We start from the raw sequence: 20,805 nt of genomic DNA, 5'->3' as shown, positions 1-20,805 counted from the left end.
CTCTGTGGTGAGAACACTAAGTGACTCGTGGAGATTGCTGACATTCTTGAGTCCAGTCACAGCTAGCTCAACTAATCCAACCCCATTAGAATTCTGATTTAAGACACACAGCAGAAGTGTCAACTTCAGCTACATCTTTACTATCTGCAACACTAGCTGCAGTCTGTCCCAATAGAGCTAGGGATATAATATATATCTACAGTACATATATATATATATATATATATAGTGAAAACTGTGTCAGTCTGCACAAAACAGTTGCTGAAATTTGTTTTTTCAGCAGCATTGATCTGAGCATTTCACCACACATGCTATCAACACCTTGGGTATTTTCTCTCCAAAGCAAGGGTCTCGGGGACCTCACTGTCAGGCCTGGGCAGGAATGAGGACTCAGATGCGGTGGTACGCAGGTCAAACTGGTATTTATTCACTAAATCCAAAACGTAAGGCACTGAGCCAATAAAACACAAAAACAAAGTCGCTCCGACCAGGAGGAAAACAGGGTGAACAAAACGGCATTCAAAAAAATCAAAGTTAATCTTACTAGTAAAACAGGGAATACAAAAACCTGCGTGAGGATACATGGATCTCAAGACATGAACAAGGCTGTGGAAATAGGCTGGAAACATCCGGCATAACAGACGAAATATTCTGGCAACGAGACAGGGAATCACACAGACTATATACACTTGAAGGGAGGGGAACCCAGGTGGAAACAATCAAGGATCATGGAATGACGTCAGACCGGTGACACAAGAGGAAGGGCAAGTGACCTGAAACGAGAGGGGAGTTATTCTTCAAAATAAAACAGGAAATTCACAGGACAGAACCCAAAGACAGGACAGACCTCACCGCGGTGTGGCACTCACACTGTTTTTCCCTTACAACCGCTGTCAAGGCCACAACCATTGGCCCATTTACAATGTTAGACTCCAGTAACACTTTGTGCAAAGGAGCATTGACAAAACAATCTCCAACAGCCTTCACGGGGATAGAAACATTAACATAACATCTGTCCATTTCCCAAGGACCAATCTGAGTCTGGATACTAACCAATCCCCCCAGTTTCCTGTCTCCATTACTTCTCTTGAAACTTGGACTTCTGGGTGGGCTCACACCAGTTCCATTGCAGATTAGGGAAGGGGGGCTGCCCACCTCACATTTGAGGGCATTAACATTTTTTAATTTGATGACATAGGGAGATCCCATCCAGTCGACTACTTCATCATTGGACTGTAGGTGGATTGTAGGTGACGTATCAACCCATGAAATGCTGATTCTTATATATTTGGTGAGAAATGCCAATATCAACACCGGCATTCATGTGTTTCATCACAGTATGTTGAAGCGGAAAATAGTAACTGTTCAAAGAAATCAATTACTATGAGACTTATCAAAGATTTAACACAATTGATTCCCCCTCCCGGGAATCACAGTGAAAAAAACAAATGAGATCACTTTGCATAGAGTTTTATAATCCTGCACAAATATTCATTGAAGTACATCCTGTTCGTCAGACTTTTTCTTATGTCAACCAACAGATTCAACCAAATACACGCACAACCCTTTGGACGCAACCCTACTTGTGTGAGCAGAGCCCTGGCACCTTCAGCTTAATAACATCCTGTTTTTCAAACAACCCTTTTCCTATTATCCATATAAAGCCCCATTCTAATCTGGCCCTATGTCAGAGTGACCTTATTGATGTTTTTCCCAGGAATACGTGCAATAATAAATATAATCATATTATTTAGTTTACAGCTCAAACAACACTCCTTACGCCCCAAATTACTTTCACAAATCTTCACAATGTGGTACTCTGTAAACTCTGCAAAGATGAAATAGCTCATCACAGCAGTCTACAACAGCTGCATGAACACTTGAAGTGATTACATCCCGGATCACTTCCTCAAGATAGGAGCAAGAATTGCTAACATTTTTCCGCAACCGAGCATAATATATTTTAATTATCCAGAGCAGTATAGATGTATCATTAAACAATGCTGGGATCATCAACATGCGGAACATGTTTCTGTTAATAATCCCATAACATTGATTTTCCATGTTCTTTCATCTACCCCATGTTTAAATTAATGTATGCATCGCTGCTCTTATGATAATGTAACTATAGACCATGCCTCCCCCAATGAGTTATTTGGCAGTTTTATATTTACAGTTTACCCCAAGGGCCATGTATGAGTGAGGAAATGTCTATAGCATGTACACACTGTTGTTACAGTCTGTAATTCATTACTTTCCTTGCCAAACACTAATGCAAAAATACTTTACCAGATTATTATTTTTACATACCCCATTTTTTAGGTTTTAGGTGGGAAATTAGTAAAGTAAAGAAATTAGTAAAGTACTTAAGGATTCAGATTCTCTAGTTTAGGGAATATGACGCATTTGTTTGTTCTTAAGAGACGATGATTGAAGTATTGAAATATTAATAAGAGACATGTTTGATACTTATTTTGGGTAAATGAATCATTATATTAAGTGGGTATTAAAAATATCTTTAGAATAATAAGTTAAATTTGCAGTCGGCAATTCACTCAAGCCGACACTCTGCTCCGATAGAACTACATAAATCATCCGGTTTTAGAAAAAAAACGTGCACGTAGAGCCTGTTGTTTGTTTTGTAAAAATCCACAGTGTCATCCTGTCCACTTAGCACAGAGCTGACTGTCACGCACAGTTTGTGCACACGCCATAGAACCCCCTCCCCGCTCGCACATGTTACAATATCACAGACTGAGTTTACTCGATCTGCCAGACTTGCTGACTGCAGCTTTAACTAGTTACATCAATTGACTAATTGAAATATAATAATATTTAATTGTTAGGTATCTAGTATCAGCGAACCATTCATTAATTCATCTTTAACCGCTGGTCGCGGGGGGCTGGAGCCGATCCCAGCTGAAATCGGGCACATAGAGACGCACAGAGACAGACAACCTTTCACACCTATGGGCAATTTTTTTTAGAATCATCAATTAACCTAACACATGCATGTCTTTTGGATTGTGGGAGGAAACCGGAGAACCAGGAGAAAACCCACACAGACACAGGGAGAACATGCAAACTCCACACAGAAAGGCCCCAGCGAGCTTCTCGCTGTGAGGCGACAGTGCTAACCACTACACCACTGTGTAGCCATCAGCCAACCAGCTATACCATCAACCTGTATGGCTATATCTCTGCATTTAACTTCGACACACATGATAAATACATTTACTAGATTCCCTTCTAGCTAGCTAAGATACATTACATATAACCTTTTGTTCAATATGTAAGGAGAGTTAGCACCGTGTAGCTAGCAGTGTGTCCTTGTACCTTTCTAAAACTAGCGACACACACTATCTCCCAAGCAGAATCCAGCTTGTCTCATAAAGAGAATGCTTGGATACAACTCACTAACTGCAGTCTAATCGCCAAGACAGTTTTATTGAACATTAATAAGCATCAGCCCTTAAATTAATACCATATGTGAGCCCTCAATTAGGTAAAAGGCTAGCAGAATTTAATCCCAGACAAGCCCCCAATTATGTTACAAACCAATCTAATCTATCAGTTTAAAACTACGGCTCTTATCACTGGGGGCTCACTCAGGGGCAGAGCAGGGGTGGAGTTGAAGCCCTTAGGCGGTCGGCCATGTGGAGGGGCAGAGGTGGAGCCGAAGACCTCTGGAGGACGGCCCAAAGGCAGGTTGAGCAGGCAGGGCACCTCCGGGGGATGGCTCAAAGCAGGTCTCAGACATATCGATGACAGGCTCTGACCTTCTCCTCCCACTCACTCACCTGCTCTGTCTGATCCTGTCTGTCTGATTTCCCAGAGTCTGATTCCTTGTTTGCCCTATGCCTGGTAAAGTGTGCCTTCTTTGTTTGCCTACCTGGTTTTGACTTCTGCCTGTTTACTGGAGGAAAGTCATGCTTGTTATTAAAGCATGCTTAATAGAATGACAGTATTATTTTAACAGTGAGGTTTTCTGATGGTTTACACAATTGGTTGGACGATTCAATCAGCTGTGAGAAACAAAAAGGGTTTACCAGCTTGGCAGGTTGACAAGTGACCAATTTACATCAACAAACCCCAAGCTGCTGGAAAACATGCTGGCAGGACTAACTGCACTCTGCCTTTATCAGCTCCTTGATCATCGCAGGCACTCAGTCCCTAGTGAAGCAGCACAGCAGCCACACTCAGGTTTGAGTACCAATTTGTCAGAGGCAAAACACAACTTAACTGAAGAGCTTTCCTATAGCTACGGCCTTTTTGATCAGATATCATTTAAAAAAGCAATACAGTTAGTTTAAAAAGTGAATTAATATAAATCTTTGATATACAATTTACTGTACGAAAAAATCTATGCAGTAGTCTGTATATGGGTGAAATAAGCCACATTTATTGAAGTAATGTCTACAGGCAAATTAGAAACTTACAGTACCTTTCTTTTTAATTCATCACTTATTAATCATATTGAGTAGTTTTTAAATACTTGTCTGAAGTGGGGCTTTAAATAGCTTGAATCTCTTTGAAATGTGTTTCTGATTCTGAATGACTTAATTGTCACAATAGTACACTGACATCTCTCTTTGGCTTCAGGTGTTCAAAGAGCCCTTTTTAGTAATTGCCTGGTGACTCAGCTAGGAACAATACACTTGAGTTTGAGTCTGAACTAAATTAACAAACCCTTTAAAGTACTACTCAACCATTTGGTAGACCAAATTTTAAGTCACGATATTTCATTAAAAAATGCATCAAGCTTTACTCAACCTGAATGAGCCATCTCTACCGTTTGGCATAGTTATGAAATCCCAAGCCTGTGAATGTTCTCATTTGTCCAGGTCATCAATTTCAGTCAAAAAGCAACTGGACTTGGTTATTTGTCTAGGAAGAAATTTCACCTCTCATCCAAGAGGCTTCATCAGTTCATGTACGCATCTGACCAGGCTGGGACTGGTCCAACTATCTGGTTTGGAGATCCAGGTATTTGACCTCACAAGGCCGATGATGTCACTGGAACCCTTTGTGCTCCAAGTGCCAACAACTGTTGTTAGAGTGGCAGTCGTTGGTGGGAAATTGGTTTTCGACTTTGTTAGTGCTCTATTGATTCCATTGAGTGCAATCCCCAAAAAATCCAGTAGATGGTACTATGTCTGTGAGCAGTATGCCTTTTCAGTGTGCCCTCAATCAGGAAGTCAAAATTCCCTCTTCCTTTGATGATGCATATCGGTGGGACTTTCAAAGGTCAAACGATTTTGTTGACATATCATTTCAGAGGAGTTGTTTAACACATATGTAATTTAATTCAACAAAAGAAAGTGGGGTCAATTTTTTAAAAAACATGCTCTAACAAACGGATGAGTTGTCATTTTATAGTAAAGGTAGAGAAGCTAGCTAATGTTGGTAAAAAAAAATTAGTTTATGTTGGATCTAATGTTGTTAAAATGATCTAATGTTGTTAAAATGAGCTATTTACAATGAACAAAAGGGCTAGTGTTGATGCCCGACCTCCAAAACCCATTTGTGCTGGTGCCCAACCACCAAAAACCATTTGTGCTGTTGCATGATCACCAAAACCATTTGTGCTGGTGCATGACCACCAAAAACCATTTGTGCTGGTGCATGACAACCAAAAACCATTTGTGCTGGTGCCCGACCACCAAAAACCATTTGTGCTGTTGCATGACCACCAAAACCATTTGTGCTGGTGCATGACCACCAAAAACCATTTGTGCTGTTGCATGACCACCAAAACCATTTGTGCTGGTGCATGACCACCAAAAACCATTTGTGCTGGTGCCCGACCACCAAAAACCATTTGTGCTGGTGCATGACCACCAAAAACCATTTGTGCTGGTGCCTGACCACCAAAATCCATTTTTGCTGGTGCATGGCAACCAAAAACCATTTGTGCTGGTGCCCGACCACCAAAAACCATTTGTGCTGGTGAATGACCACCAAAAACCATTTGTGCTGTTGCATGACCACCAAAACCATTTGTGCTGGTGCATGACCACCAAAAACCATTTGTGCTGGTGCCCGACCACCAAAAACCATTTGTGCTGGTGCCCGACCACCAAAATCCATTTGTGCTGGTGCATGACAACCAAAAACCATTTGTGCTGGTGCCCGACCACCAAAAACCATTTGTGCTGGTGAATGACCACCAAAAACCATATGTGCTGGTGCATGGCAACCAAAAACCATTTGTGCTGGTGCCCGACCACCAAAAACCATTTGTGCTGGTGAATGACCACCAAAAACCATTTGTGCTGTTGCATGACCACCAAAACCATTTGTGCTGGTGCATGACCACCAAAAACCATTTGTGCTGGTGCCCGACCACCAAAAACCATTTGTGCTGGTGCCCGACCACCAAAATCCATTTGTGCTGGTGCATGACAACCAAAAACCATTTGTGCTGGTGCCCGACCACCAAAAACCATTTGTGCTGGTGAATGACCACCAAAAACCATTTGTGCTGGTGCCTAACCACCAAAAACCATATGTGCTGGTGAATGACAACCAAAAACCATTTGTGCTGGTGCATGACAACCAAAAACCATTTGTGCTGGTGAATGACCATCAAAAACCATTTGTGCTGGTGCCCAACCACCAAAAACAATTTGTACTGGTACATGACCACCAAAAACCATTTGTGCTGGTGCATGACCACCAAAAACCATTTGTGCTAGGGTCTGATTAAAAAAAAAAACAACCTACTGTTGTTATTATCATAAGCGAAAAAAAAATGCAAAGAAATCATTTTTCCTTTGCTTTTTTGAGGCGAAGTGGTACTTGTTTCTCAACACTTCAGGTGTAATGAGGGTGTAATGGATGAAACCCACCCAGGCCATCGCTTCAGAGATGCTGAAGAGAACTCATGAAAATATAAGTGGTTGACCTCTTCCAACTAATTGAGTGGATGAAAAATCACTGGGTGTAAAAACATACAATAATAACAGCCTATTGACACAGTTTTTCATGAGAGAGTGCATGCTCTGAGAATCTCTTTCCTTTTTTGCGAAAATTTGACTAGTCTCTTTCTGTCTCTTCTCTCTGTTGTTTGCTAATATAAGGTTGTATTATAGTACGTTTATTTTACACCAATTTCCTGCTGGATAAATTTTGGACCACAAATTCGACAGCTGCATGCCATCAACGGTTACCATTTGAAAAGGAATTTTCACAGTGTGAGTCATGGTGTATGTGCTTAATGGATTAGTAAATTGCTTAGTCATTAGATAGGCTCTGCCCATGTGTGCCTTGTGCCACATTCCAGGCAACATAATCAGAGATTCATGGTCACCATGCTTTATTACGAGTGTATTAGTTAGAGTCGAGAAAAAGAAGTGAAAGAGGAGGTGGACATGTTTTTGCACCCAGAGTAGATCTTGGCAAAATTTGATCATAATTTATGCTATTAAACTGAAGTACCACTGCCCGAAACTGACTGAAGCATAAACTGATACCTTATCCTACCCTGTCAGCACCATCAACAGCTCTTTCAGTGCTTTGGGCACTCTGAATCAAAGAAAAACTTGTAGACAATGTTAGGGTAACTAAGTTTAACATACTGTAATTTGTGATGCTATTAAATTGAAAATGGAATGAAATATTCAGTCCACACATGCTGTTATTCTGTTATAATTACACGTTTTCACAGCACCTACACAGTCACTCAGTAGATTAAGAGAGAAAGGGGGAGAGAGAGTGAGAGAGAAAGAGAGAGAGAGGTGAATTCAAATTAAAATCATATTTATATGTACGGTATATCGGAGAAAACATGCCCGAGCTATAATAACACGTCTGCCTAAAGTGATGAACACATAGGTGGGTGTCCTCTAAATACAACCATTGTGGGTCCCCCCTTTTACCAACAGCGCGTCACGAAGGAATCCGCGAGGGCGGGGAGAGAACATGACCATCACAGATGACATCGTGGCGAAAGCAGCCTACATGGTAGAAGCTGCATTTACGCACAGCCCAGCTGTGTGGACGGGTTGAGGAGATTAATGGCTGATTTCCATCATGACACTTGGGGCGAAAATGAATGTGCCAGCATGGGAGATTTCAGTCTCGGGTGTGGCACTCGACCTGGGCGCGAGGAGAGGAAAAGTGAGCCTCACATCCTCTTTCGCCCTTATTCCTCTGCAGGAGCAGCGATGTCACGGTACTCATTTCTGTGAACTTTTACGAGCGTAGAAGAGCAGAACCTGAAGGAGAAAAACACGTGGAATTTGAAATATGATGAAGTCAACTACTCACTGCGCTGGGCAGCTCAGCTTTGGCCCAAAACTTGCTCAATGATGCGCCGGCAACAGAGGGGATCTTTATCTCGAGCATAAAGTTGCTTGAATTCAAATCAGCATATAGCTCATATATTTTTTCACCGTGGTGGAGATGAAGGAAACTATGAAGTTGTTCATAAGGATACTGGTGTTAAACTTTGTCTTGTGCTGGACTTCTGTTGACGCACAGGTAAGGACGCACTAGATCATCTGCTTCATTTTTAAGCAAAACCTTAACAGTAGTTGTTTTTTTGCTGCCGAAGTCGTATGTTTTGCTTTACGACATCCTCATCGTCAGACTATCTGTTAAAAATGCTTTAAATTATTAGAAAAATATTATTCTTTAAGACAGTAAATACATAAACAGCACGTGGCTCGTTATTTTTTAATCTCGAGTGAACTATAGGAACACCACAGTACGGGGCATATATTTAGTGCTACAGTATATTCGGGTTTCTTTCCAGTGGCTCTTTCTCTACAGCTCTGCTACAGTCTGACCTGTTAAACTGTACAATATTGATCTCTTTTTTCCTACAGCTGAGATTATCACAGACTTGGCACTGCGGGAAGTCTGTTTGCGTTTTTAATAAACATGAATTCACAGTTACTGTTTGTACCTGGGTCAATGATTCGTCTTCACTATTGGAAGCGATGAGCTGCGACAAAAAAAAACTAAAGGACACGCACGGAGCTTGGAGCTGGCTGGTATGGAGGCGCGTTCATCTTTAAGATTTAATTATACGTATAGGATATTGTCACGTCAGGTGTGTAGCTTGGACACCGCCCATGATGAGTGATCAGTGAACTGTAAATGTGACCACACATCGTGAAGGCATGTCCGCGCATCACACACACACACACACACACACACACACACACACACACACACACACACACACACACACACACACACACACACACACACACACACACACATACACACACACACACACACACACACACTTATTAACGGGTAGCGAACATCCAGTTCCCAGCTCCGTGCGTAATTTTACGCACACGGACATAGAGTACAAGTCAAAGGTTTGGACACGCGTTGATTTTTGACTGGTACTGTTAATCTTATGTCTATCTTCTTCGAATCACCTGAAAACAACAGCAGTCTGCTACAGTTAAAACACACAGACCTCCTGTGAAACAGTCATGTCTGGACGCAACAACTGTGATGTACAAATAATGTCCCGGTGTGCACTTAACTTGCTATTCCGCTCACTTTACCTGCGTTAATCCTTCACTTCCCTTTGTATGGTGCGTCAGGCACTTCATTTAGCATGGCTTACTTGCTCTCAAAACAGCCTAATTAAGCCTCAAAATGTATCTCGTACATACGAGTTACCATCTCCTACATAGGAGAAAGAAAGAGAGGGAGAAGGGGCACCTGTACAGACAGTTCTACCTTATTTAAACTTGCCTTTCGGAGCTTCCATAAATAAGGTAAAACATTTTTTATTATACTTTCACTTCCCTTTGTACCATGCTCCAGGCACATTCTCGCCCTCAAAAAAGTCTAATTAAGCCTCAACATGTATCTCGTACATACGAGTTACCATCTCCTACATAGGAGAAAGAAAAGAGAGGGAGAAGACAGTTTTACCTTATTTCAGCTTGCCTTTCGGAACTTCCATCAATAAGGTAAAACATTTTTAATATACTGCATTTGACTTTGAACATGCTTTGAACTTTCGCTTTCCTTTGTACTGTGCTCCAGACACTTTCTCGCCTTAAAAAAAGGTCTAATTAAGCCTCAAAGTTTAGCTCGTAGGTGATACATATCTCCTGAGAACTTTGGTTTTGGCCAACAATGCCCGAAAAAAGTTTATTTTTCACCGCACCTTTCAGGTAAAGGTAAATAATAATGAATGAATAAGTGATATAAGTAATTCTGCAGCTGAGATCAAAATACAGCAGTGGCGCTCCTCTGCTTTGCATGCGAAACACTGAATATGTATTTTTTTGTTACATGAGCACATATCTTTTTTGCCTCAATGTCAGCATGAGTCAGAATCTTATTGGCTTATTATGAACTTCAGCAGGTCAAAATCGCATTGGCTAATCCACTCAAGACGAGCCTGGGCCTGTTTGATGGAGAAGGCTGCCTTTGTCTTGTTTTCTCAGAGTAACATTTTGTATTTCCTTCATTTTGCTCCAAATATATTTTTCTTGGACAAAAACTCTGGACTAGCCTGGGCTCAGTAACTCAGAGTTTAAGTTATCTTTCTTTCTGGAAAATCCAGACAGGCTGTGTGAGGGAGGGATTTCCACTGATGCTGGGGAAGAAGAAGTACCAGAGTCCTGAATCTCTTTGGAATTGATTTGTACTTGATCAAGGAGAACAGAAAAGTCGTCAACACAAATAAGTATGCAAGGCCACCTTAATTCTAAGGTTCAAACAGCAAAGGTCAGATTATTATACTATGAAAGGTGGACCGAGACAGCAAAGGGGAGATGTGTAAACATCCAATTGGCTGTAGTGCATAAACATGAAAGAATGCACACCAGCTAGGAAATGCAAAGTGTTACCCAGTGACAGTGTCTGTTATCATTAAACTCTACAGCTGTGTCTGAAACCTGCCAGAGTGAGATTGAAGACGCCATAAGAGCTACCCTGGCCTTGCCGTGTTCCTCCGAGAGAAAGTAGAGCAGATACCTGACCCCAGCAATAATATCTAATTCATATCTCTCCACTATAACATAGGGGGATTGAACTATTATCTTACACTGTCTAGGGAAGGGACATTATTCTTTAACAGGCTGCAGATTGGTTCTTGCATCCAAATCAAACATTAAAAGATGCCATTGTAGATGGAGAGCAGGTACAGGCACAATATTTCAACTTAAACTGAGGCTTGACTGTTTAGCCAGCAAACAGGATTTATATCCATTACTAAAAATGGACCTTTCCTTTTAAACAATATTGTTAAAAAATCCTATTTGGTTTTTGAACATGTAATTTACTGTTCCCCGCGACCCCGACCTGGTTGAAGGAATTTACTGTTCCCAAATTGTCACCCCACTTTGCAGCAGGTTTGTTTAAGCTGGTAATGAACAACAGTTTTCCATCGCAAATTGTTAAATGGTGGACATATTCTCATGAAACCAGGGCTTCAGTGACATAGACACTCTTAAAGGTAAAAAAGCAAAACTCAAATATTATAATTTTCAAAATGATGTTCTCAATGCTTGAAAAAGGTTTTTAATACTCCTGTTTAATCATTGTTTGCACAGACAACATTGTTTTCTCTCTTAGTTTAAGTTGAAATACAGGTGCCCCTTCTCCCTTTCTTCTCTTTCAAACTATCTGTGAAATGTTTTAACAGATGGAGTTGTCACAGACACATGCTCTTCTACACACTTGAAATGATGGGACTCTAACACTAACAGACATCAAACTTTACAGTAGAAGCTAAAAGGTGTTGTTTGCTTGATGGTGGTGTGTAAAGAGTGTTAGTACAGAAAGGCTTGTGTAAGCAGACGCTTGAATGGGGCTTTAACCATTGATTCATAATTAATTGGTCTTTGGTCTCTTCTGATTGATTTGTAACACAGCAAGTCTAAAATCTATAGTCACTAGCAGCCCCCTGAGACTGACATACCTATTACACAGCAGAAAACAATACTGTTGCACAGTGAAAGTCAATGTGAAAGTGTATTTGTGTCAGGCCTAGCGGTGCTTTGAATATAACAAGTTCAACTTAACATTGATAGGGAACCAATTAAGATTAGATGACATCTGATCTGATCTTGTTTGTTGTGCTCCACAGATGGATTTGGATGGTCCTCTCTCTGCACAGGAGCAGATGTACATCCTTTATGAAATCAAACTGCAGTGCTACCAGAACCTCTCCAACATTGTCCCAGGGTCCACAGGTACAAAACGTGCACAGAAAGTTACATTTTCAGAAAATGACAGAACCCAAATTGCGAGTGACAATTAGATTAGTTGGCAGGTCGTGTAATGGGCTTTGAGTGGCTGGAACTCAGTAAATCCATTTGAATATTTGGACAGAAGGTGTATCTCAACAACTGACCATTTGCTTTCCAATCTACCATGGTGCCATGTACAACATAACCCCTGACCCCACTCAAAATTGTTGGTCATTTAAAAAACCAAAAAAAAACACTCACTTGATTTTAGACAATAGTAAATTAAAGCAGACATCTCATTTCGAGCTGTTGACTGATGTTTTTGACACAACAGGCAGCTGGCAGATGTAGAAAATGTGATGCTTATCCAAAACAATTTTTTAGTAGAACAAAATAATGTAACCTAGTAAACCACGATTCTCGTTTGCCATAATTTCCGCAACTGGGTCGCACAATAAACACAAACACTGTTCAGTGTAAACCTTAGAGGTTACATGCAAATATTTATTTACCTGTTATGTGGCAACAGCTTCCATCTTCAAAAGTATTTTTTTTTGCCTCAAGGTTTTTACTGTCTGCCAGAGAGAGGAAATTACTTTAGTCTGTTCATACAAATGCACATAAACATCGGATACTGCAAACCAAGCAACACAAACTGCAACCAAAAATTACCATCATTCCAAAGTGAGACTTCAAGCTACAATTTGAAATGCAAAGAAATGTGATTCAAAGTTTGGTCATTATGGTAAATGGACAAATGTTCTCGGGGCAGGGATATTCATCTCATAAACTTTTATTCATATCTTGCCAGGAGCTCTGGAAAGCGACCACACAACACTTTTGTTACACTTTGGTTGCCTGGGTCTTAGTCTTGCATTGCCAGACCCAGTGCTGCAGCATTTGGTCTAATAACATTTGGAAAGTCTAGAAAAGCCACATGACTGAATTATTTCATCCCAATACAAGTGAGCATAGGGTTAAACCAGAAGTTAGCTGACTCAGGTCGGATGATTGCTGTTTATTATGCAAAAGCTAGAAACTACCAAGTCATCCCTGTCCTGCTCTCCATCATCATCCCATCCTCCAAAGGAAATTCCCAAGGAGAAGTTGATCAAATAGGAGAATACCAAAGCAGAAAATCAGAAAAAACAAGTTACAAGGACAAATATTTGTCCCTACAGCAATTTATAATAAATAATATAACATTTTATTTATAAGGCGACACGGTGTGGTGTGGTGGTTAGCGTCCTGTCCAGGGTGTACCCAGCCTCACGCCCGATGTTGGGATCGGCTCCAGCCCCCCCCCAACCCCGACAGGGACAAGCGGTTGAAGATGAATGAATGGATGAAGATGAATGAACATATATGAACAATACCCAGACATAGTTGTGTCTGGGTATTGTTCAGAACACGTATGATCACACAAATTTCCCTTTGTGGGAAGATAAAGTTCTCCTTGACTTTGACCTACACTGCTTTTAAATGTGCACTCACTGTTAGACTACTACCATTTCATTATGCTTCTGTTGTCATACCTAATTGGCATATGCTGTGGTTTGATTGTGGCTTATAAATGTTAAGTGATGCAGGCAAACCATAAATCTGCTGTGCTAACACACAAGTGATGCTGTTCATCTGTATAGTCTGTATAATCTGTATCTTTAGTCACAAAGAAATGACAATTTAGGGTTGAAGGTTTTATTGGATAGTTTGCAATCCCACATTTCTTTACATTTTTTATTAACTGAAAAAAATTACCCCATATGTGAACAGGGCAAAACAAATGTTTAAATCAAGTATTTCCAGTTTACCACCATTTTTCCCTCTTCCGAGTCCCTCGCCTCTCTTCGCCTACTTCAGCCAACAGTGATAGCTAAATGGAGTCCGCTAACGTCAACCAATGAACCGGCAGAGTCCTTCTGCAGCGGAAGCCTGGAGAGGTTTGATAAAAATCCACTGACATGGGAAATATATTGTGGTTTCAGGTGGCTAATATTAGCTTGCTTGCTAATGTGCTACTCCGGCCAAAATTGCAAGGTACCTAATGTAGCAATATACTGCCTTGAGTGGATAACATCAGCCAGTTTAATGAAAAACTAAAAACAAAAAAACAAATTCATACAGACTCCGGTGGCTGTTCTAGCCGACTCACCGCTTGCAATTACCTTATAAGCAAACGTTAAGAAGCAATTAACACAACATTCATGCAGTGTACTGTAGCTAAGTTACAGCTCGCTGGCTAACATTTGCTACTGTTAGCTCACTGAAACCTAAGCTGGCTGTGGCTCAGCTATGCAGCATGCATCTTCTGTTGGTTGCTTTGTGATGCCAGCTGATGTAGTGCTTTGGTAGAGGGATTTAGGAGATGGTCAACTAAAGAAGTGTGAGCTGGCCTGATGTACAATTTATACTGGGGAACTTCGGCATCAAAGTTGCACTGCCTAGCAAATTAACTGTGAGATTTTAACTATTTTCAACTTTACTGTTCTAAATATATAAGTGACCATTTGCTATATTCAAATGTAACCATTTCCCACTGATTCATATTTAGCTTCTTGAAAGAATAGGCTATTAAGTGGTAAATTGTGGCTAATGTGACTTGGTTGAATAGAAAAATCATTGCTTTTTAAAGTTGCACTGTGCAATGGTTTCCAATTTATATATTCAAGTACTGTGATTTGTGATAAGAGCAGGGAGGAGATGAGTCACTCGAGGTGCACATTTATTTTTGGGGCGTCCATTTCAATGTCCATAAGTCACTCACATTTCTCACCAGACCAATGTGTTTGGATTTTTATTATTCAGCATGCACAGTGAAACAATTTGGATGAGTAAAGTGATTTTATTTCAGAACTGAGCGACAGCATCAAGCTGCCCAACTGGGTTGGCACAGTACAATGTAGCAATACAGGTTTCCAGCAAAAATAAAGCACGAAAATGACCATTGACCGGATACCAGAAGACAGTATGTGTATATGTGCTTCCTTACCTTTATTTTTTACTTACTCTTCTCCCTGTAGATGAGGTTTGCCCTCCAGACTGGGATGGTCTTATTTGTTGGCCTCATGGCTCCCCTGGGCTGGTTGCCAAGGTTCCCTGCCCATCTTACATATATGACTTCAATCACAAAGGTTAACAGTTTTTTTTTTTTGCAGAAGTACCATCACCATCACTGAGAACTAGTAGAGTACATGTTACTTTAAATGTAGAGATACATTCAGGCTGTTTATGCTATTGATATATTGTAATATAAGTCATTTTGCATGACTTATTTATAGCATATATTTTAAAGCATATATGTCTACTCTGTCAAGGGCTTACACTCTCACACATCGGTTTTTAAAAATTCTGGCTAATTAGACATCTGCCTGGGGTGAAGATGGGGGGAGCTGTGATGGGAATTATGTGAGGTCACTGGTTTTTGTGCACTTTGTTCGCAACAGATGTTTGGACTTGTCCCAGGAAAAGGAAAAGTGTTCCTAATAACATTAATGATAACTCTGTTCGATTCAAATGTCCAAGTCTGACAGTGTCAGTACTCTAGTATGGAATTGAGCCATCATTAATGTGACCATTCGTACCAATTTCCTTATTGTGACATGTCAAAACGTCCTCTGTGAAAAAGGCCTATAAAGGAGGATAATGGTGTGGTTTTCCTGTGCTAACACTTGCAACAAAGCTATCAGGAGTCAGGGTGATATTAATCAAACACTTTTAGTGTGCATCCACACAGTCATGACAAGGTGTCTGATTGGCCGAAAATAATCCAATTCACCTGTGTGGGTTTACTATGGGAGTGCAGGACCTTCGATATATTAAGCTGGTAAAAAGAAAATCACTTTACTATACTGATTGGCAAGTTCCCAAAATTCACAAGATCCACCTGCATGAAATGCTTTAATGACCAAGTCATTTTTTGTCTGTGTTGTAAATGTCCAAAATCATGTCAAAGTATGTGTTTACAGGACATGCTTACAGGAAGTGTGACGTCAATGGTTCCTGGGTTTTTGTCGATCGCTTGAACAAAACATGGACCAACTACTCAGAGTGTCTGCGCTTCCTTCAGCCTACTGATGACGAAGGGAGAGTGAGTATGACTGTAAAATATCTAGGCAGCAGCTGATTTGGTGAACTAACTAGACCTTGTTCACATACATACATAGACAGACATGTTATTAAGGCTGACTGAACAGATGTTCTTTGATAACTGAAATCAGATGCTAGGCAACCGTGTGTGCTTCATCTCATATAAAGCTGGCTGTTGGGATGGACGTTCAAATTCACATGATTGTCTGACAAATTAACAGCTCTTACCAGCCTTTTCCCCTCAATATGAAGCAATGGCAACTTTTGATTCCTTATCAAAGGCTGTGTGTAGTTCATTGTTGTATCTCTTAATTTTTCTAGGCCAATATTATATAGGAAAACAACACAATTACAGATAAGTTGGCAGTAATATATGAAGGAGGATTGTGTTTTTTAAAAATGTTATTATTTCATCTGTAATCATCTCCCCATACTTTAAATGTATCTTGTATTTTCATGGTTACCAATTCCAAGTTGGGAACCCCTATTCTAAGGAAATGTGCTCTTCTACCGCTAATGTAGCACTCCAGTTAGATTCTTCTACTTCTTCCTCCTACTCTTAGCAATAAACAAAATAAGGTCAACTCAAGTGCAGAAAAACATTACACACAGAGGCCTTGCACACTGAGTTCGGGGAATTGTATTATTCAGAGTCAAAATGGAGTAGTCAAGCAGTGAGGAGGATTTGTGGTTCCATCTTAATAAAAGTCATGGTATGCTAGCAACTGAATAAATGACATGAGCGCAGTGGATAGCACTACTCCCAAACGCGGCTGATGAAGGAATGACATTACCAATAAGCCAACGTTTAGTTGCCTAGAACACAACCACTGGTGTCTAATCTTTTGACGGGACGTGAATGATTTTATCAAGTGCCATTTTGGATGATGAAACCAATGTGACACAGTGTCCACATGGTGGAATTACGACTCATGAACCGTTTAGCTGCGTTAAGGGGTATATAGTGTCTTATCATTCTAAAAGAGTTCAGATTTTGATCATTTTAATGGGTTCAAATCAATCAAATTTGAGTTGGGAAGTCAGTGTGTAAATGTTATGGTCACAATGTAAGGCTGTGTTTATTTTTAAACGGGTAACAATTTCGGAGGAAAAACATGGACTTGTGTGCAGAGGCCTTTACTTTGGACTTAACTGCCTAAGGGCTGAACTTCACTAGAGACTGCTAAGAATAGTTGCGACTCAAGTAGATACCTATGCACATTTTGTAATCTTTTTATTTGATCTAAGAGGAGACGACGTGACTTCTCTGAGACACATGTATAAAAACATGTAACTTTCTTCAGTTTAGAAAACATTTCTGCAGAAAGCAGAGTTGAGATGAAAACTATAAGCAGTGATTTATAGAAATACTACTTTCAAACAGACTCACTCTGAGTCTCTCTGTATCTTAAGACATCACACTTATTATACCCTAATTTGAATTTCTTGACACACACAGTAGATGCTTTGATTCACCATGTTTCCATCTACAAAGAGTTTTTGAAAATGTTAATCCCACAGACTTCACACTTGACTTGGAAAAATATGAATTGCTGCTGCTTTGACTTTGCCTAAAAGGTTGCTGGATTTTATTTGCTTACAAAATATGAATATCCTTAAGAATACTTGACATCCAAATGTTCAATACTTTTAAGTAGAGTCAACTTCACCTTTTGATATTCAACACATCAAAGCAACGCTATTGCTTGAAGGACTATCTGTCATCTGTTATGTGAAAGCAAAGAAATATCACCAGCGAGTGGGCTATCTCCATCTTTTGTTCATGGTATCAGCTGCTCCTTTGAGTCCCAGCACTGCTTGAAAAGACAACGTTATCTTAGATTTCACACAAGCAGCTGCTTTGTTAGAACTTCTGATGTTGTCTCTAGTTTGGGGGTGTTCAGAGACTAATGATTTAAGACTGCCGCTTACTTCTTACTTCTCTTTTTTTTTGGTACTTCAGACTGACATAGTAAGAGTTCTGGGAATGAGTTACTGATCCGTTCTTTAATGTGTCATATGTTTATGCTTTATTGCAGCATTAGCATCATTATTAGCTTAACTATTTACTGCAACAGTTATTCTTTCATCTTCTTGTGTAAAATGTTAATACAAATGATTAGACCCCCTGCTTTCATTGTTCTCTTTGCAGCATCCTGTTTATCTTAGCAACCGTGAGTCGGTATTTGTCTCTACTGAAACTTTATCTCACCTTGAAACACGGCCCAATATTGACTTTTTCCTCTATCTGCCAATGGCTGGTGAACTGAAAAAAAAATTGACAGCAAAATTATTTTCAATCGACCGTAAGAACGTATAAGATACAGTACAATGTCATTAAAGTACAGGGAGCTTCACAGCCTCATGTGAGAAATTCAGGGGGAGCTCTGAAATATTTAAATTTTTTGTGCCATTATTTTTTTTCTGTAATAACCTTGTCAGCAACCTGTCAATAGCAGCTGACCTCACTTTGTTTTTTTTCTGCCAATGTAGATTTCTTAACTTACATTTGGTGAGTGGCGGGTGTTAAATTTGGACCATGCCATTTCTCTCTATGTTCACAGCAAGACTTTTTTGAGCGGTTGTATGTCATGTATACCATTGGCTACGCTGTGTCCTTCAGCTCTCTGCTAGTGGCCATCTTCATCATTGGATACTTCAGGTAAGAGAGGATTTTCTAATGCTTAAATGGTGTAATATTTTTAACAAACACACACAATGGTGAAATAACTAAGGTTACAATATTGTATCAGTAGTTCTAGTGTAGGCTGGGTCCTCTATGGGTAATACGCTCCTCCATTATCAGGCATTCACCCACTGAAATTTGCATGAATGTAGCCGGATGTTCCTACCTGAATATATGCAGACCTCACATTATATAAGGCCGTACACATGGCTGTCTACTATCCTACACCCTTTTCAGCAAGCAGCACAGGAGCGATTAGGCCCCGGGTAGAGGGCTCTGCCTGTGCTAAAAGAACCAAGGTTCCAATATCATAACCTTTATTCTATGTCACACAGACTCCACCCTCTACTGGACTCTGTGGGTACAGTGGGTGGAGCCCAATGAATCAATGCCCTGTCGTGACATAACATCGACCTAACAACACCGTCCCTGACTGGCTGATGGCCAGATGCAGTGGCCCACCTACATTTGTATAACCTAAGCCACCAAAGGGCAGAAGTATAGGGCCACAGCCAACCCAGGTAGTATGCAACTAAACTGGGTAGCCACCATCTAACCTTTGCCGGGGTCAAAAAACAAAAAGACCACATTCCCCGAGACATCAAGGCCACGACACTGCCAAACTGCGCGTAGATTGTGCGCAGACTGGAGAGAGAGAGAGAGAACCGGAGGAGCGCTATGTGTGAGGAGCGAGGAAATGCTCTCTGCCAGGTAGCGTCGCTTGAGAAATACCTAAAGAAAATTCAGCCTGATGCAAAGGCCTTGTATGTGCAGCCAAGGAGGGTAACAGTGGCAACAGACAGCTTCTGGTATACCGCCGTTCCCCTTGGAGTAAACCAGCTGTCACAGATGTTTCCCAGGATATGCAAGTAGGCAGGGACACACACGTCTTTCACCAACCACAGCCTGAGAGCCACTGCCATACAGAAACTGTCTGATGTGGAACTCGAGGCGGGGGAGATCATGGCATTGATGGGCATAGGTGAGTTGCTTTTTATAAATAGACACAACAGACGCTGTCAATTTCGATTCATAGATGATGTGTCGCAGAACGTAAAATACATATCTAAACAAATCTTGTTTTGCAGGTCTGAAAGCTCCGTAAAAAGTTACTAGAGACCATCTATGGAGAGCCAGCAACGATGGAGCAATGAGCTATCTGATCGAGCTGTTAACTCTGATACACACATCCTGCCACCAAAGCGTCCGTCAACAGACTCTTATTTCAGAAACGGAAACATTCACTTAAATGTAAATGATACAAGGTAGCGGTAATATGCAGATACAGAGTAGTAGAGTAGAGAAGTTTGTAGGAAATGTTTATGTGTTTATCTATTTATTTATTTATTTGTTTATTTGGGGCATGTCAGTTCGATCTATCATCATCACACATTATCTTAGTTTAAATCATACAATTCACATGTCCGAAAGGGAAAGTGGGAGAAGCTGAAGCTTATCTGGTTCCGCTCCTGTTACCCACAGAATACATTATCTTCATCATGCTATTTTTCTTACGACATTGACATAAGATGTTTCAACAGCAGGTAGTAATCTGAGCTGCAGTCCAGCTTTAGGCAGTCAACCAGACTCTGTGTGTGTCTGCACAAGTGTCCATATTAATCCGTCAACAGTCTTTCCTTGTTGCCTGGCATGTCACAAAGTCACAAAGTGGTCCAATCAACAGAGATCATTTCATTGATTTGATTATTAGCTGGGATGATGTGAGAGCCCGTTTCTGCTGTTTTATTTTTTAAATCATCCATCTCTTCTGCCACTTTGGCCGCACTTAGCTCTGTCATATCCAGCTTGCATTCTTGCCACGTACTCCTGAAGTGCGGAGATGTCAGAGCGCATCCC

General features: G+C 40.6%; 1 protein-coding gene across 1 annotated transcript in view; it reads left to right on the top strand.

Annotated features, from left to right (window-relative positions):
* Positions 1-8,442: 8,442 nt before the first annotated feature.
* The window catches only part of pth2ra (parathyroid hormone 2 receptor a), a gene marked incomplete at its 3' end in the record, with an annotated part of 67,286 nt that continues 54,923 nt past the window's right edge, over positions 8,443-20,805 (top strand). Inside the window, exons 1-5 of the mRNA XM_083922189.1 lie at positions 8,443-8,484; positions 12,074-12,179; positions 15,197-15,307; positions 16,142-16,263; positions 18,827-18,924. Coding sequence (XP_083778315.1) covers positions 12,074-12,179; positions 15,197-15,307; positions 16,142-16,263; positions 18,827-18,924 — 437 coding nt within the window. The 5' untranslated portion in view covers positions 8,443-8,484. The remainder of the gene's footprint in view (positions 8,485-12,073; positions 12,180-15,196; positions 15,308-16,141; positions 16,264-18,826; positions 18,925-20,805) is intronic.

Source organism: Echiichthys vipera, assembly GCF_963691815.1.
Source record: "Echiichthys vipera genome assembly, chromosome: 10".
NCBI classification, from domain to species: Eukaryota; Metazoa; Chordata; class Actinopteri; order Perciformes; family Trachinidae; genus Echiichthys; species Echiichthys vipera.
This window is presented reverse-complemented; position numbering and strand designations above follow the sequence as displayed.